The 14,967-nt window shown below is 32.4% G+C and overlaps 1 protein-coding gene across 1 annotated transcript; it reads left to right on the top strand.

Annotated features, from left to right (window-relative positions):
- Positions 1–6,202: 6,202 nt before the first annotated feature.
- Positions 6,203–7,030, top strand: LOC107177409 (uncharacterized). The gene has a single exon (XM_015531154.2). The coding sequence runs from the start codon at positions 6,203–6,205 to the stop codon at positions 7,028–7,030; it is 828 nt and encodes a 275-aa protein (XP_015386640.2).
- Positions 7,031–14,967: the final 7,937 nt, after the last annotated feature.

The raw sequence follows: 14,967 nt of genomic DNA, 5'->3' as shown, positions 1-14,967 counted from the left end.
ACTGGGTAAGAAAGTAAAAATAACCAAATCATTAATATAAATTATATTACCTACAAACGTGACATAAGATTTTTTAAAATTTTAGAACTAATTGGGCCAACGTTAAATTCAAATTCAAATTCAATTATCGAAGTTTATTGTGGAGAGGTAGACCTCAAAAGAATTGGAGAATTCTTATTAATCTTTTCAAAATTTGATATTTATAAAATATATAACTTTGATTGTAGATCTATGGTGTTGGAGGTTCCACTGTTGGTGATTGCTACTGCTTCTTGCATAATTCTGACAACAAGGATTTGAGTACCCCAAATTTTAATTCAAAATACATTGGAAAGTCGGGGTCAGTGGGGGCAGGTCGGTGAGTAATTTCTATTTTAATAGTCAATTTAATATATAGTATTATTAATTCAATATAAATACTAACATAAAATAATTTTATATATAATATAGTCTGTACTACAACAGACATAATATTATGTTTTAGTTTAAGGTATACAACGTAATGCAATATTATTAATTTGATATACATAAATGTGTTAATTTTTGTCAACTATGGAGTTGAAAATGTCTTAGGGATTCAAGTCCCTATGTAGATTTAAAAAGAAAAAAGGTGACCGACAAAAAATAAGTAGGTTTGTTGGCAAGCAATTTGAACTAGGCTACTAAATATTTCCTTCATAAATTTATAATCTAAAAAGATAAAATCTCATGTGTTGAAAATAAAAAGTTCGAAATTTGAACCTACTCGTGTGAAGAGGAGATTGAGTTACCGTTATGTTAAATTATAATAATAATAACAATAATAACAATATTATAATATAAGCAGGTCTGTTATTGTTCACATATGTGAATTGTTGCTTTCTCAACAAGTGGTCGACCCAGACACTTAATGGGGAAGACTTTGTTAAAAAAAAAAAAATTTAATTTTGAGTACCTATTGTGTTTTTATTGTTCATTTAAGTACATTTAAAGTCTCAAAAAACTCAATTTCTATTATTTTTTTCTTAAAATTTTAAAAATGATAGTAATAAATTATTTATTTTAAATGTTAGACTTTATTGTGACCACATTTGTGAAAGTATTTTTTTTTCTAAGTAATCCCTACCAAATATCATTTGTGAAAGTATACTTCTTTTAAGTAATCTCCACCAAATATTTTAAAAAATAAAATTATATAGTTATTGGGATTTGAACCAAGTTTTCAAAACTACTAAATAATACTCTTACTACTAAACTATAAGTATTTTATTATATAAAAAAATGTACCTACTATCATAAATTTGAATCCAAAAACTTTTTCAATAGGCACACCCTTTGGTACACATGTGAGTCACCAATTAATCAAAACAATAAAAATTTCAGCTGAAGGAAGCTTGAACTAATTGATAAGTTTGTTTCTAGAAGAGAAATGAATTATAATATTATTAGCAAAGGAAGAAAAATATATAGACATTAGCGGGAAGAACACTTATATTTGTTAATAATAGAAGAATATTAATGGGGAGAACGCTTTCATTTGTGAATAATAAAGGCCTGTTCGGTATTGTTTTTAAAATGATGTTTTCTGAAAACAAAAATGAGAACAAAAATAGTGTTTTGTAGTCACTGAATTTTGAGTTTAAATATGCGTCTGATATCATTTCCTGTATCATGTATTTTAAAACTGAAAACAATAATATGTGTTTGGTGAACACATCTGAAAAAGGTAAAAATAGTGAGTATGTGTTTGGTAATATCATTTTCAGAAACAATTTTTAATAAATATTTAGCTAATATTTATAGTTAAAAAGTACAACAGGTAACGTTCATTATCCCTTCTTGTAACAACACAAGCAAATGATATCATAAAGCAACCATAAAAGCATTTACCATACCAGATCCCAGGATTGCTTTGAATTGATCTTTGGCACATCGGCTCAATAAAATAATTAACTACATTTATTTTGAGAACCAACATTGTCAATCTGTCATCCAGTGGTAATATTTTCACATCTGAAATACATACTAGTTAAGATTATAACTTATTTCTACATCTACACAACTTTGATATAATCCTGCATTTGCTTGGGTGTAGAGCGTCTCCAAATTCCTGCTAAAGATTGAATGACAAGGGCTGGAAACTGCACATGGTACTGCTATCACCGGGTTTCCAAAGTGCTGAGAGGCAAGAACAACTCCAAGCACCGAGTTCTGATACATGAAAGCATTAGAATAAGACTTAATGATAATTAAATAAGAATAAAAGAGGCTAGCTCCTCTATGAAAGTGTTATATGATTGACAGCAGACCCAAGAACCATGATTAAACAAATGAGAGGTCATTTTGCTTTTAATACTTAGCTATATGCATTTGCTTTTCTACATTCAATTATTGATGTGGAACGCTGTAGGGAATCACTTTTAGATAAAATAAGGAGCTTTTCTGTTTTAGAAATTGACCTATACATAATAACAATTATCTGCATGCCAACCTCAATAGAGATGGTTTGACAAGATGCCATATCAATCCCGAGCATCCTTGCAAGTACATATCCAAAGAAAAATCCAGATGCATGAAGAAAAAATGCTGCTATCCTAGCATCACTTGCGGACCAGATACAAGGATTAAAGAAGCAATATGAGCAATTGCATTGCCATAAAGAATTGCAACAGTTCCCGTAGTAATGGGTAGCATTAAGGGAGTGAAAAACTTAACCAAACTTTGGAAACATTGATTTAGAAATGCACCACCCAGTACAGGAAGAAGCACAGGACATAGCACAATTAATACTAGCAGTTTAGCAAACAAGAACGTTTAGAAAACAATACTGCAATAGGAGAGCTCACCTGCAATATGGACATTAACAAACCCATAGCATTTACTGCAACATATTGTCCATAATGTTTAATGATTGACACTAAAAAGTGTACATTTAAGGAAAATTATCATTGCACCACTTTTATTTTGTCTTATGTTCATCCAACCACTACAAAATTCTAACATGCACTTTGCACCACCTTTCTTTTCACATTTGTATCAATTAGCCACTTTTACATTAACACTATTAAATAATTTTAATAAAATGATAATTTTACCCCCAAATAAATTAAAAGACTATTTTATCTTATAAAATTTTTTAAAATTATAATTATAATCATAAAAATATCCCTAAATTTAATTAAAAATAAATCCCAAATAGAGGTGCTCATCTGATTTTTACGAAATTTAGATTTTACAAAATTTTAATATTTATTTTTATTAAAAATTATAATTTTACAAAATTTTAATAAAAATAAATGAATTTATTTATTAAAAATTATAATTTTGTAAAATTTTACTAAAATAACTGAATTTATTTCTTAAAAGAATAAATCCAAAAATTTTAATAATTTAGGGGATTTTTATTAAATCCCAAAATTTTGTAATTATTTTTATAATTATAATTTTATATTAAAATAATTTTGATTAAAAATAAAAATTCTAATTTTGGGATTTATTTTCATTAAATTTATGGATTTTTTTATCATTTTAATTTTTTTATTTTTTAAAATTTTTATAAAATAAAATAGTCTTTTAATTTATTTAGGGGTAAATTTGTTATTTTATTAAAATTATTTAATAGTGTTAATGCAGAAGTGACTAGTTGATACAAATGTGAAAAGAAATGTGGTGCAAAGTACATGTTAAAATTTTGTAGTGATTGGATGAATATAAGGCAAAATAAAAGTGGTGTAATGATAATTTCCCTACATTTAATAAGGATAAAATTATTAGTTTTTCACTTATTGTGTTGATTAATATGCTCATTATTTCTAAATTATTTTAATACTCCCTAAATATATTTTTATGTTAAATTAATTCGCAATATGTTAATTTTCATCTTGTAAATATTTTTCAGGAATAAAGATGGAATTGGAATTGAAAGTGGGAACAAAGAAGGACAGCTGAAACAATTTGAAATTCATCAATCGATGAGATGTTATTAAAAATAAAAAAAGAAAAAAAAAGAAAAAAAAGAAAAAAAAAAGAGATTGACAATCATGTTAGTGATGGTCAGGAGGCCATCACACGTCTTGACAATCACATTCTTCAATGTGTGTGTGTGTGTCTATATAATAATAATAATAATAATAATAATAATAATAATAATAATAATAATAATAATAAAAATAAATAAATAAATAAATAAAGATAATGCATTCCTTACCTATAAAAGGTAAGGAAATGCACGGAGCAAGGCATTCAGAAGCTAGTAGAGTTGAGCAGAGAGTGCTTAAGCCAAGAGAGAATAGAGTGCAACTGAGGAATTGTGTCTTTTTCTTCTTTTGTTGTGTAATTAACTTTCTTGTAATATATTTCAAAAGTTTGTCAAATAAAAAGAGTGTTTTGTTTTCTTTCAATATGAGTGGCTAATTTTACTAAGCTGAGGAGAAGGCGGAAGCTCATAGTTTCAAATTATTAAATTTATTACTTTCTCAAGTGAGTTTTTAAGTTTATTTTATTCTTTTCTGGTTATTTTTATGTGATGTTAATTTATAGATTCTCTTGGATCCATATGGTATTTTGACATAATGTCGACACATTAATACAGTTGTGACACATTAGGTACTTTATTTCATATTTATCCACACACATAAGTAGTCAAAAATTAAAGGAAAATTATCATTCATACACCCTAAGATTACATCATTATCAAAATTACTACAAAACTTTTAGAGTGTATCAGCCGTCCACTCTTAGATGACAAAATATATCTCCCAACCACCATTCCGTCAATTGTCGTTTACAAGTGCTGACGTCATAAGGGTAATATGGTCTTTTAAGATAGAAGCAGTTATAGGAAAATATGACATGTTAGCCATTTACCAGACGGCTGAATGTTTTATTGGACGACACGTCGTTTCACGGGATGACATGTCATTTCATCCATGCAAAACAACGTCGTGTTAAGGGGAAAAAAAGAACGACGACGTTTCACATTGGCGCATCAAAAAGCTTCATTGCAGCCACACACCCAATTTGTTCCTTCATCGAGAGATAGCTTGCACGCATACCAGCTATTCCTACTTATTTTTGTTCCCTTTTCACTAAATACGTTCAATATTTAACCATCAAACAAGTGTAGCTGACATCTGTGGAGGTTGAATTAGAGTTTGAATCAAAGCGTAAGCTGATAACGCTTGAAGACAACAAGTGAAGGATCGGGTTGTTAGGTATGTTCATATATCATACTTGTTTCTTGCAATGCATCTATTATTTAATCAATAGATGTAAAAACTTGTAAAAAATTATTTGAATTTGTCATTTTTTAACTAATGTTAGAAACCCTAGACTGTAGAAACTAACGAAATAGTGAGGAAAGTTTTGTATGTTAATTGAAGTCCTTTTTGCTGTAGAATCTCGTTAATTTCCTATTTTTATTTTTGAAAAAGCTTGAGTTTGGATTTAATTAGGTTATTCTTTATTGCATTTGATATGACAACATATGTCTCCAATGAAGTTAGTGATTCATTTCAAAGGAGAAAAACATTGTGTAGGTTTGATTTACCCTGAAAGTTGTTCTATTGATAAAATAAGGGTTGAAGCATTAAAGATAATAGGAGTGCATGGGTTAAACGAAGCTGGACAAATCTTGTTAGCTGTTATGAATCCAGATAACAAAGCGAAGGTTGTGGTGGATTCCAATTTTGGGTTAAACAGATTATTCGGGATACATAGCTCAATGGGTTTAAACACATTTGAAGTTGAAGTGGTGCCAGTGTTATACCCTCAATATCCAGATTCTCCATTACTGCAATCGTTGATGTTTAACTTAGGGATACATCTGCCTTTAGAAGCTATAACTACATTAAATGATCAGTTTAATAGAGCAGAGCATCAGAGTACTTCCAAAGTTAGGCATCCAACTAAAGATGAAGATGACTTGTTATCAAATTGGCCAGGCAAGAGATTAGACAATGGTGATGATGATGAGGGTGATGATGAGGAACCTACTGTGCCTGTTGAAGATGATTTGCTATCAGAATGGTCAGACAAAGGGGTTGGCAGTAATGATGATGATGATGGCGAAGAGGGTGATGGTGAGCAACCACCACCTACTGTGTCTGTTGATGATATTGCGCTTGTAGAGGACAGTGATGACAATGATGGCAGTGAGAGAAGCTAACATGACAGTGATAGCGATGCAGATATTTTTTTGGATGATAATATTAGGGAGTTCCAAATGGTTGTTAATTCTTCAGATGAGGACATGAATTTAGGCAATATGCAGTTTAGAAATTATTTAGAAAAGCATGAGTATAAGTTAGATGCTAATGGAGTACATAGGATGGGTGATGTGTTCAGGGATGTGGATTATTTCAGAAAAGTGCTGCATGAGGTGATGGTTAGGAAATGGTTCAATATTAACATCAAATACAGTGAACCGAAGAGATATTATGCAACTTGTAAAGAGCCTGATTGTCCATGGTTTGTTAATGGTGCGAGATTGAATGACCGAAATGGATTTTGGTTGCGAGGATACCATAAAAAGCATGAGTGCAGGCTTACTAAGAAATCTGTGAAGGTGACTTCTACATGGATTTCTGAAATGATAAAAGGACATGTTGCTATTGATGCTAATGTCAAGATATCTCTTCTTAGGACTTATATCCAGGAAAAATTTAGATTGAAGATTGAGAAGCTAACAATGTATAGGGCTAGAGAAAAAGCAAGGGTTTTGGTGTACGGTGATCATTCTAAGGGCTATGAGAAGCTATTTCAGTATGCTGTAGCCATTCATCAGGCTGATCCAGCAGCCATTTGCAAGGTGTTATGCGATGCAGTGAGTTATCCCAAGAAATGTTTATTTAAAAGATTCTTTGTCGCATTTCCTGCACAAAAGAATGCTTTCCTCAATGGTTGCCGACCCTTCATTGGAATTGATGGCTGCCACCTGAAGGGGAAATATGGAGGAGTGTTATTGGCTGCTATTGCTACAGATGCTAACAAAGGGATTGTCCCATTGGCTGTATTTGTGTGCGAAATTGAAAATATTGAAACATGGACCTAGTTTCTTGAACATTTGCACAACTATTTAGATGATGAAAGGCAAGTCACATTGATTAGTGATAGGCAAAAGGGACCGTTGAATGCGATTCCAAACACATGGCCTTTTGCCTATCATAGGGCATGTTGTAGGCATGTGTATGCTAACTTTGCTAAAGACCATGTTGGTGCCAAGTTGCGGAATCTTTTTTGGAGGGCAGCCAAAAGCAGTAACATGCATGACTTTAATGAGGCAATGGCATTGATTAAGGAAGAAAAGATAGCGGCTTATTGTTGTGCAAATTTTAATGTACTCGCAAGCGCACGAATCTATTGTAGTATAGACTAATGGTGACGAGTGTCGATCCCACGAGGAGATGGATTTTAATTATATATAGAATTAATTTTGTAAATGGGTAGTTGGATTTATGGTGGAAATGATTTGGAATATGCTAATACTTAAATTAAAATGGCGAGAATAAATTCTAAAATTGGAATTGCAATGGAGAGAATAAATTGAAGAGAAAATCTATTAAATTGACGTACTTGGGTATCTGGATCCGTATCAACATTCATCGTGGGCTAAATAATCCGTATTAATGCCAATTAAATCATGAGGGGGGAATCCACACCTCATGAACCACGCTCTAATCAATATGGTGCTAAGGGCTTATCGTGCCAAATAATAATAACTTTGTACCAGAGGGCCGGTGAAACCAAGGCGGTACTAGACAAGATTAGTATTATTTGTCGACGAAAAGTCAAAACATCCACAAAAACTAGAGGGGAGAGAAAATAAATTTACCAAATAAAGCCCATGACACATGTTGAGACTTCACCTTCAACCCAAGCTTGAAAGAAAATTAGCCACTCATAATTGAACTAGGGGCAAAATGGGAATTTATTAAAATACGAAGAAAATACAAGATGGAGAAGGAATTACAGAAAATGGATCCCAAAAATGGATTCAGAGATATCAAATTAGGGGGGAGAGGCCCCATTTTTATAGATACATGGAGTAAATCATGGCCATCGGATTAAAAACAGTTTGGACGCTCAGGATTGCGCCACGTCATCAGTCAACAGTCCACGGTTTGACCACACGGATGAACAGTAACACGGTTTGACCCAACTTTGAACAGTAAAGCGGTTTGACCCGGATGAACAGTAACGCGGTTTGGTTGAAAATAATCCTGTGTGATGCATGCACCGTATGCAAGATTTTTCGTCCACTGATATGCTGCCACGTCACCATCAACAGTATATAAGAATTTTAGTCCAACAGGATCGTGACACCTCATCAGTCAATGCCACGTCATCAGTCCGTCTATGTGAACAGTGTCGTGAACAGTAACGTATACAGTACCGTACACGTGAATAGTACCGTACAAGTGAACAATGCCATTTTTCCTTTTATGCTCCTCCTAAGGTTTTCGACTGTCCTGAGTTCAAAAGTGATGTCCGTTTTGCCATCTAATTTCTCGTTTATTGTGAAATGACTATGATGCCCCTAAAATACATAAAATACTTAATTAAAATAAAACACATGTAATTAAATCACAAGAAGGTTAAATATATAAAAGTAAGGGTTGTTAGTAAGACTTGAAATGTAAAATGACAGTTTTCTCCTTTATAAATATGCATTTTCTAACACTCAACACACCCCCCAACCAGCTTATTGCTAGTCCCTAGCAAATGAAGCGAAAATAAAATTCAAATTCAAAATGATTTTTTTTTCTTTAAATTTAGAAACACTCGTGTTTATTCAATCAGATTAATGATAGAAATCAAATAAAAGTATAAGCATTATCTCCAGTCTAAAGTAACATCACACCTACATCAACCATCCACATGAATCAGCCCAGTAGATTTTGTTATAGCTACTTTCAAGAATGACATGTCAAATCCTAAAATCTCACTGGAAGTAGTGACACTCTCACAAAGAAATTAAACCCAATAAAAATAGTCACTCCAATGAATGGTAATTGAGAGAAAATAATGAAGAAGTGATATCACATGCTCTCACCAAGATGAAATAAATATGCCCTCAGCTTAAAAATAATACGATCTCAAGTCAAATAAAAACTGTTAGTCAACCCAATTTATTTATTTATTTTTTATATGCACCACTACATCTTTTTAGCCCATATAACTAGCTTCTACTTCATATTATAGTTCCCTAAAATCAGGAAGGACTTTTATTAGGATGTAACGTAGGCTAGGGACATGGTTAACAAAGAAAGGAAATAAGGAAAACAAAGTGTATGTTTGAGAAAAATGCAGAGAAATTTTTTTTTTTTGGAAGTTGCAAGGTGGATTTCACCTATTATTGTTATTTTTATTCTTTTAAAACAATAACTTTTGTTTTGTTGTTTTTTTTTTTTGCTATAACTTCACTGAACAACATAATTATTTACATTTTCTCAAACATAAATAGGTGATGGAACTTATAAGATATCGTGTAATATTCCAAATCGGAGTGGGTCAAGATGATAAGTTGACAAAGAAAATGTTTTTTTTTTTAAAGGCTCAAAAGGGTTAACTATGGATATTTAATAAAAGGGATGGCTAGAAAGGCTCAAACGGATCAAAGATGGCCTTTCCATCGTCTTTTAGTGCTCTAAATAACCTTCCATATCTACTAGTTAGATGGGCCTCCAAATGTAACAATACACATTTTTTTCTTTTTTTTTCTTTTTTTATTTTATTTTACAATTTTTTTTTAAGGGTTAACTCAAAAGCAATTTAGAGATCGTGTGTAAAATAATAAATTGCTAAGCTGTATAAAGAGTGGGCAAAAGGGGTATTCTCCAAGAAAAATAATAGGCTCAAAAACTCACTTGGTACTTATTATGACATGTTCATTCCTTCAAGCAACTCACATTTGTCTCTGACATCAACATGTAAAGTAGCAAACATAGCGTAACATCACTTAAGACCAAAGATAATACAAATACTAAAATTTGAAATTAATCATGTCATCCAATGTTAAAACAAATCACAAATTTTTTTTTTTTAAACAACATTCTACCCCCCAGCCTATTCTAAACATGAAAGGAAAATATGCATGCAGAAATGTGAAAATGATGCATAAAAACTAATTAGAAAAGTTACACGTAAAATGATAGAAAACGAAAATGATTTTTTTTTTTAAGAAGATGCGTTTCTAGAGGAACTACACTCCATATTCAGCCATCTTCAACTCAAAAGTTGGAAAATGTATATTTATAGAGGAGAACTTAAAAAGAAGAAAAATAAACATAAACACATAATAAAGAAAAAAAAATGTCTGAATTTTTTTTTAAAGTTTTTTTTTAATAATTTTTTTTTAAAACGATGAAGATGCGTTTCTAGAGTCACTACACTCCATCTTCGACTCAAAAGTTGGAAAATGTATATTTATAGAGTAGAAATTAAAAAGAAGAAAAATAAACATAAACACATAATAAAGAAAAAAAAATGTCTGAATTTTTTTTTTAATAATTTTTTTTTAAAACGATGAAGATGCGTTTCTAGAGTCACTACACTCCATATTCAGCAATCTTCAACACAAAAAGTTAGCAACAGTTAGTTTCTACAACAAAAAATTAGTAAAAACTTAACCAAAATTCCACAATTGTCGACTATTCCCCCCCCAACCAGAACGAAACATTGTCTTCAATGTTTGAAATGAAAGAAGTAGAGTTTAGAAGACATCACCTGGGTGGTGCAACACAGAAGAAAATATTTACAGGCGGAGAGTTAAATCTAATTTGTACTTCTTACTGCTGCTACTGTTACCATCATTATTTGGACGCTCCAACACAAAGGTCTAGGGGTCTGGCTCCGGTCTATAAGCTTGTAACCGATCAAGTAGCTCATTAGCAGTGTGAGCACAAATAAAGAGTTTTTTCACATTAGTGGGAATAAAATAATTTTTTATTGCATGGTTAAGAAATGCGATAAAGCCATCATAAAAGTTATTAACATTTAACAAACCGATGGGTTTCTGGTGGATGTGCAGATGGGCCCAAGATGCTAGTGTGATAAGTGCCTCTAGTGTTGCAAGATCTCCTGGAAGGAAAATAAAAGCATCAGCATGGTTAAGCATTTCAATTATTCTTTCTTGCATATCTGAGACGACTAACTCTTCTCCAGTTGATGAGTCAGACGAATTGCCTAATGGTTTTAGGACTCTTGGGATAATGCCTAACACTTGACTTCCTCTGATAAAAGCTGCTTCTGAGACCATTTTTGATAACCCTCGGTTACCTCCTCCATACACCAAGTGTAATTTTCTCGCTGCTATGCTTCGACCAAGATCTATAGCTGCCTCAACGAACTCTTTATGTTTGCCATAGGTAAATCCAGAAAGCACACAAATGTTCTTGAATTGTCTATTGGGAGTAGCTGCCATTGTGATACTTCTCGAAAATAATTTGTGAGTGCTTGACAAAGAAAATCACATTTAAGAGTCTTGGTGATAGTGGGTCACAGTTGTGTATGAGGTAACATGTCAGTGTTAAATAACGCGTAAAGCACGTGGCTCGCAAGTAAAAAAGAAAACAGTAAAAAGGAAAAAGCAAACAGTAATAAAATTATTAAAGACAATAATGCAAACAATAAGACAATAGTGAAATAAAATAATAATAAAGTAAAAGGATATTTACAGGTAGTTGCGACTGTGGCTCACATCTTCCTCTGGTTTTACGTCCAGAAACGGCTTGAACGCCCTCTATGGATCGAGGATAGGCTTCCTATCCAGTTTTCTTATAAACTGGCAAACATGGTCGTTTATAGTCAGATTCCCGAGACTATATCGTGCATGCTCTTTCTGGAATAATGGCTGTTGTGCAAATTTTAATGTACTCGCAAGCGCACGAATCTGTTGTAGTATAGATTAATGGTGACGAGTGTCGATCCCACGAGGAGGTGGATTTTAATTGTGTAGAATTAATTTTTGTGAATGGGTGATTGGATTTATAGTGGAAATGATTTGGAATATGCTAAGACTTAAATTAAAATGGCAAGAATAAATTCTAAAATTGGAATTGCAGTTGCGAGAATAGATTGAAGATAATTCTATTGAAATGACGTACTTGGGTATCTGGATCCGTATCAACATGCATCATGGGCTAAATAATCCGTATTAATGCCAATTAAATCATGAGGGGGGAAATCCACACCTCATGAACCACGCTCTAATCAATATGGTGCTAAGGGCTTATCGTGCCAAATAATAATAACCTTATACTAGAGAGCCGGTGTAACCAAGGCGGTATCTAGACAAGACTATTATTATTTGTCGACGAGAAGTCAAAACATCCACAAAAACTAGAGGGGAAGAGAAAATAAATTTACCAAATTAAGCCCATGACACATGTTGAGACTTCACCTTCAACCCAAGCTTGAAAGAAAATTAGCCACTCATAATTGAATTAGGGGCAAAATAGGAATTTATTAAAATACGAAGAAAATACAAGATGGAGAGGGAATTACAGAAAACAGAGTCCAAAAATGGATTCAGAGATATCAAATTAGGGGGGGGAGGCCCCCTTTTTATAGATACATGGAGTAAATCATGGCCATCGGATTAAAAACAGTTTGGACGCTCAGGATTGCGCCACGTCATCAGTCAACAGTCCACGGTTTGACCACGCGGATGAACAGTAACACGGTTTGACCCGACTTTGAACAGTAACGCGGTTTGACCCGGATGAACAGTAACGCGGTTTGGTTGAAAATAATCCTGTGTGATGCATGCACCGTACACAAGATTTTTCGTCCACTGATATGCTGCCACGTCACCATCAACAGTACATAAGAATTTTAGCCCAACAGGATCGTGACACCTCATCAGTCAATGCCACATCATCGGTCAATGCCACGTCATCGATCCGTCTATGTGAACAGTGTCGTGAACAGTAACGTAGACAGTACCGTATACGTGAATAGTACCGTACATGTGAATAGTGCCATTTTTCCTTTTATGCTCCTCCTAAGGTTTTCGACCGTCCTGAGTTCAAAAGTGATGTCCGTTTTGCCGTCTGATCTCTCCTTTATTGTGAAATGGCTATACTGCCCCTAAAATACATAAAATACTTAATTAAAATAACACACACGTAATTACATCACAAGAAGGTTAAATACATAAAAGTAAGGGTTGTTAGTAAGACTTGAAATGTAAAATGACGGTTTTCTCCTTTATAAATATGCATTTTCTAACACTCAACACACCCCCCAACCAGCTTATTGCTAGTCCCTAGCAAATAAAGCGAAAAAAAAATTCAAATTCAAAATGATTTTTTTTTTTTTTTTTGAAACACTCATATTTATTCAATCAGATTAATGATAGCAATCAAATAAAAGTATAAGCATTATCTCCAGTCTAAAGAAATATCACACCCATATTAACCATCCACATGAATCAGCCCAGTAGACTTTGTTATATCTACTTTCAAGAATGACATGTCAAACCCCAAAATCTCACTGGAAGTGGTGACACTCTCACAAAGAAATTAAAACCCAATAAACATAGTCACTCCAATGAATGGTAATTGAGAGAGAAAATAATAAAGAAATGATATCACATGCTCTCACCAAGATGAAATAAATATGCCCTCAGCTTAGAAATAATACGATCTCAAGTCAAATAAAATGTTAGTCAACCCACTTTATTTATCTTTTTTTTTTTTTATGCATCACTACATCTTTTTAGCCCATATAACTAGCTTCTACTTCAAACTATAGTTCCCTAAAATCAAGAAGGACTTTTATTAGGACGTAACGTAGGCTAGGGATATGGCTAACAAAGAAAGGAAATAAGGAAAACAAAGTGTATGTTTGAGAAAAATGCAGATTTTTTTTTTTTGGAAGTTGCAAGGTGGATTTCACCTATTATTGTTATTTTTATTCTTTTGAAACAACAACTTTTGTTTTGTTTTGTTTTGTTTTTTTTTTGCTTTTATTTGGCATAACTTCACTGAACAACATAATTATTTACATTTTCTCAAACATAAATAGGGATGGAACTTAAAAGACATTGGGTAATACTCCAAATCGGAGTGGGTCAAGATGATAAGTTGACAAAGAAAAGGTTTTTTTTTTTTTTTTTTTAAAGGCTCAAAAGGGGTAACTATGGATATTTAATAACAGGGATGGCTAGAAAGGCTCAAACGGATCAAAGATGGCCTTTCCATCGTCTTTTAGGGCTCTAAATAATTATCCATATCTACTAGTTAGATGGGCCTCCCAATGTAGTAACACACATTTTTTTCTTTTTTCTTTTTTTTAATTTTACCATTTTTTTTAAAGGGTTAACTCAAAAGAAATCTAGAGATCGTGTATAAAATAATAAACTGCTAAGCTGTATAGAGAATGGGCAAAAGGGTTACTCTCCAAGAAAATGATAGGCTCAACAACTCACTTGGCACTTATTTATGACATGTTCATTCCTTCAAGCAACTCATATTTGTCTCCGACATCAACATGTAAAGTAGCAAACATAGCGTAACATCACTTAAGACCAAAGATAATACAAATACTAAAATTTGAAATTAATCATGTCATCCAATGTTAAAACAAATAACACAAATTTTTTTTTTTTTAACAACATTCTACCCCCCAACCTATTCTAAGCATGAAAGGAAAATATGCATGCAGAAATGCGAAAATGATGTAGAAAAACTAATTAGAAAAGTTACACTTAAAATGATAAGAAAAGAAAATGGTTTTTTTTTTTTTTAAAGATGCGTTTCTAGAGGCACTACACTCCATATTCAGCCATCTTCGACTCAAAAGTTGGAAAATGTATATTTATAGAGGAGAAAATAAAAAGAAGAAGAAAAATGAACATCAAAACTTAATAAAGAAAAAGAATTTTTATTATTATTTTTTTTTTCGAACAATGAAGATGCGTTTCTAGAGTAACTACACTCCATATTCAGCCATCTTCAACACAAAAAGTTAGCAACAGTTAGTTTC

Source organism: Citrus sinensis, chromosome 6 (genome assembly GCF_022201045.2).
Source record: "Citrus sinensis cultivar Valencia sweet orange chromosome 6, DVS_A1.0, whole genome shotgun sequence".
Classification (NCBI taxonomy): Eukaryota; Viridiplantae; Streptophyta; class Magnoliopsida; order Sapindales; family Rutaceae; genus Citrus; species Citrus sinensis.
The sequence above is the reverse complement of the archived record's forward strand: the minus strand, read 5'-3'. Positions and strand labels throughout refer to the sequence as shown.

Excerpts from the sequence above, each read along its gene's own strand:
- LOC107177409 (XM_015531154.2), top strand. The coding sequence starts at position 6,203 with ATGGTTGTTAATTCTTCAGATGAGGACATGAATTTAGGCAATATGCAG.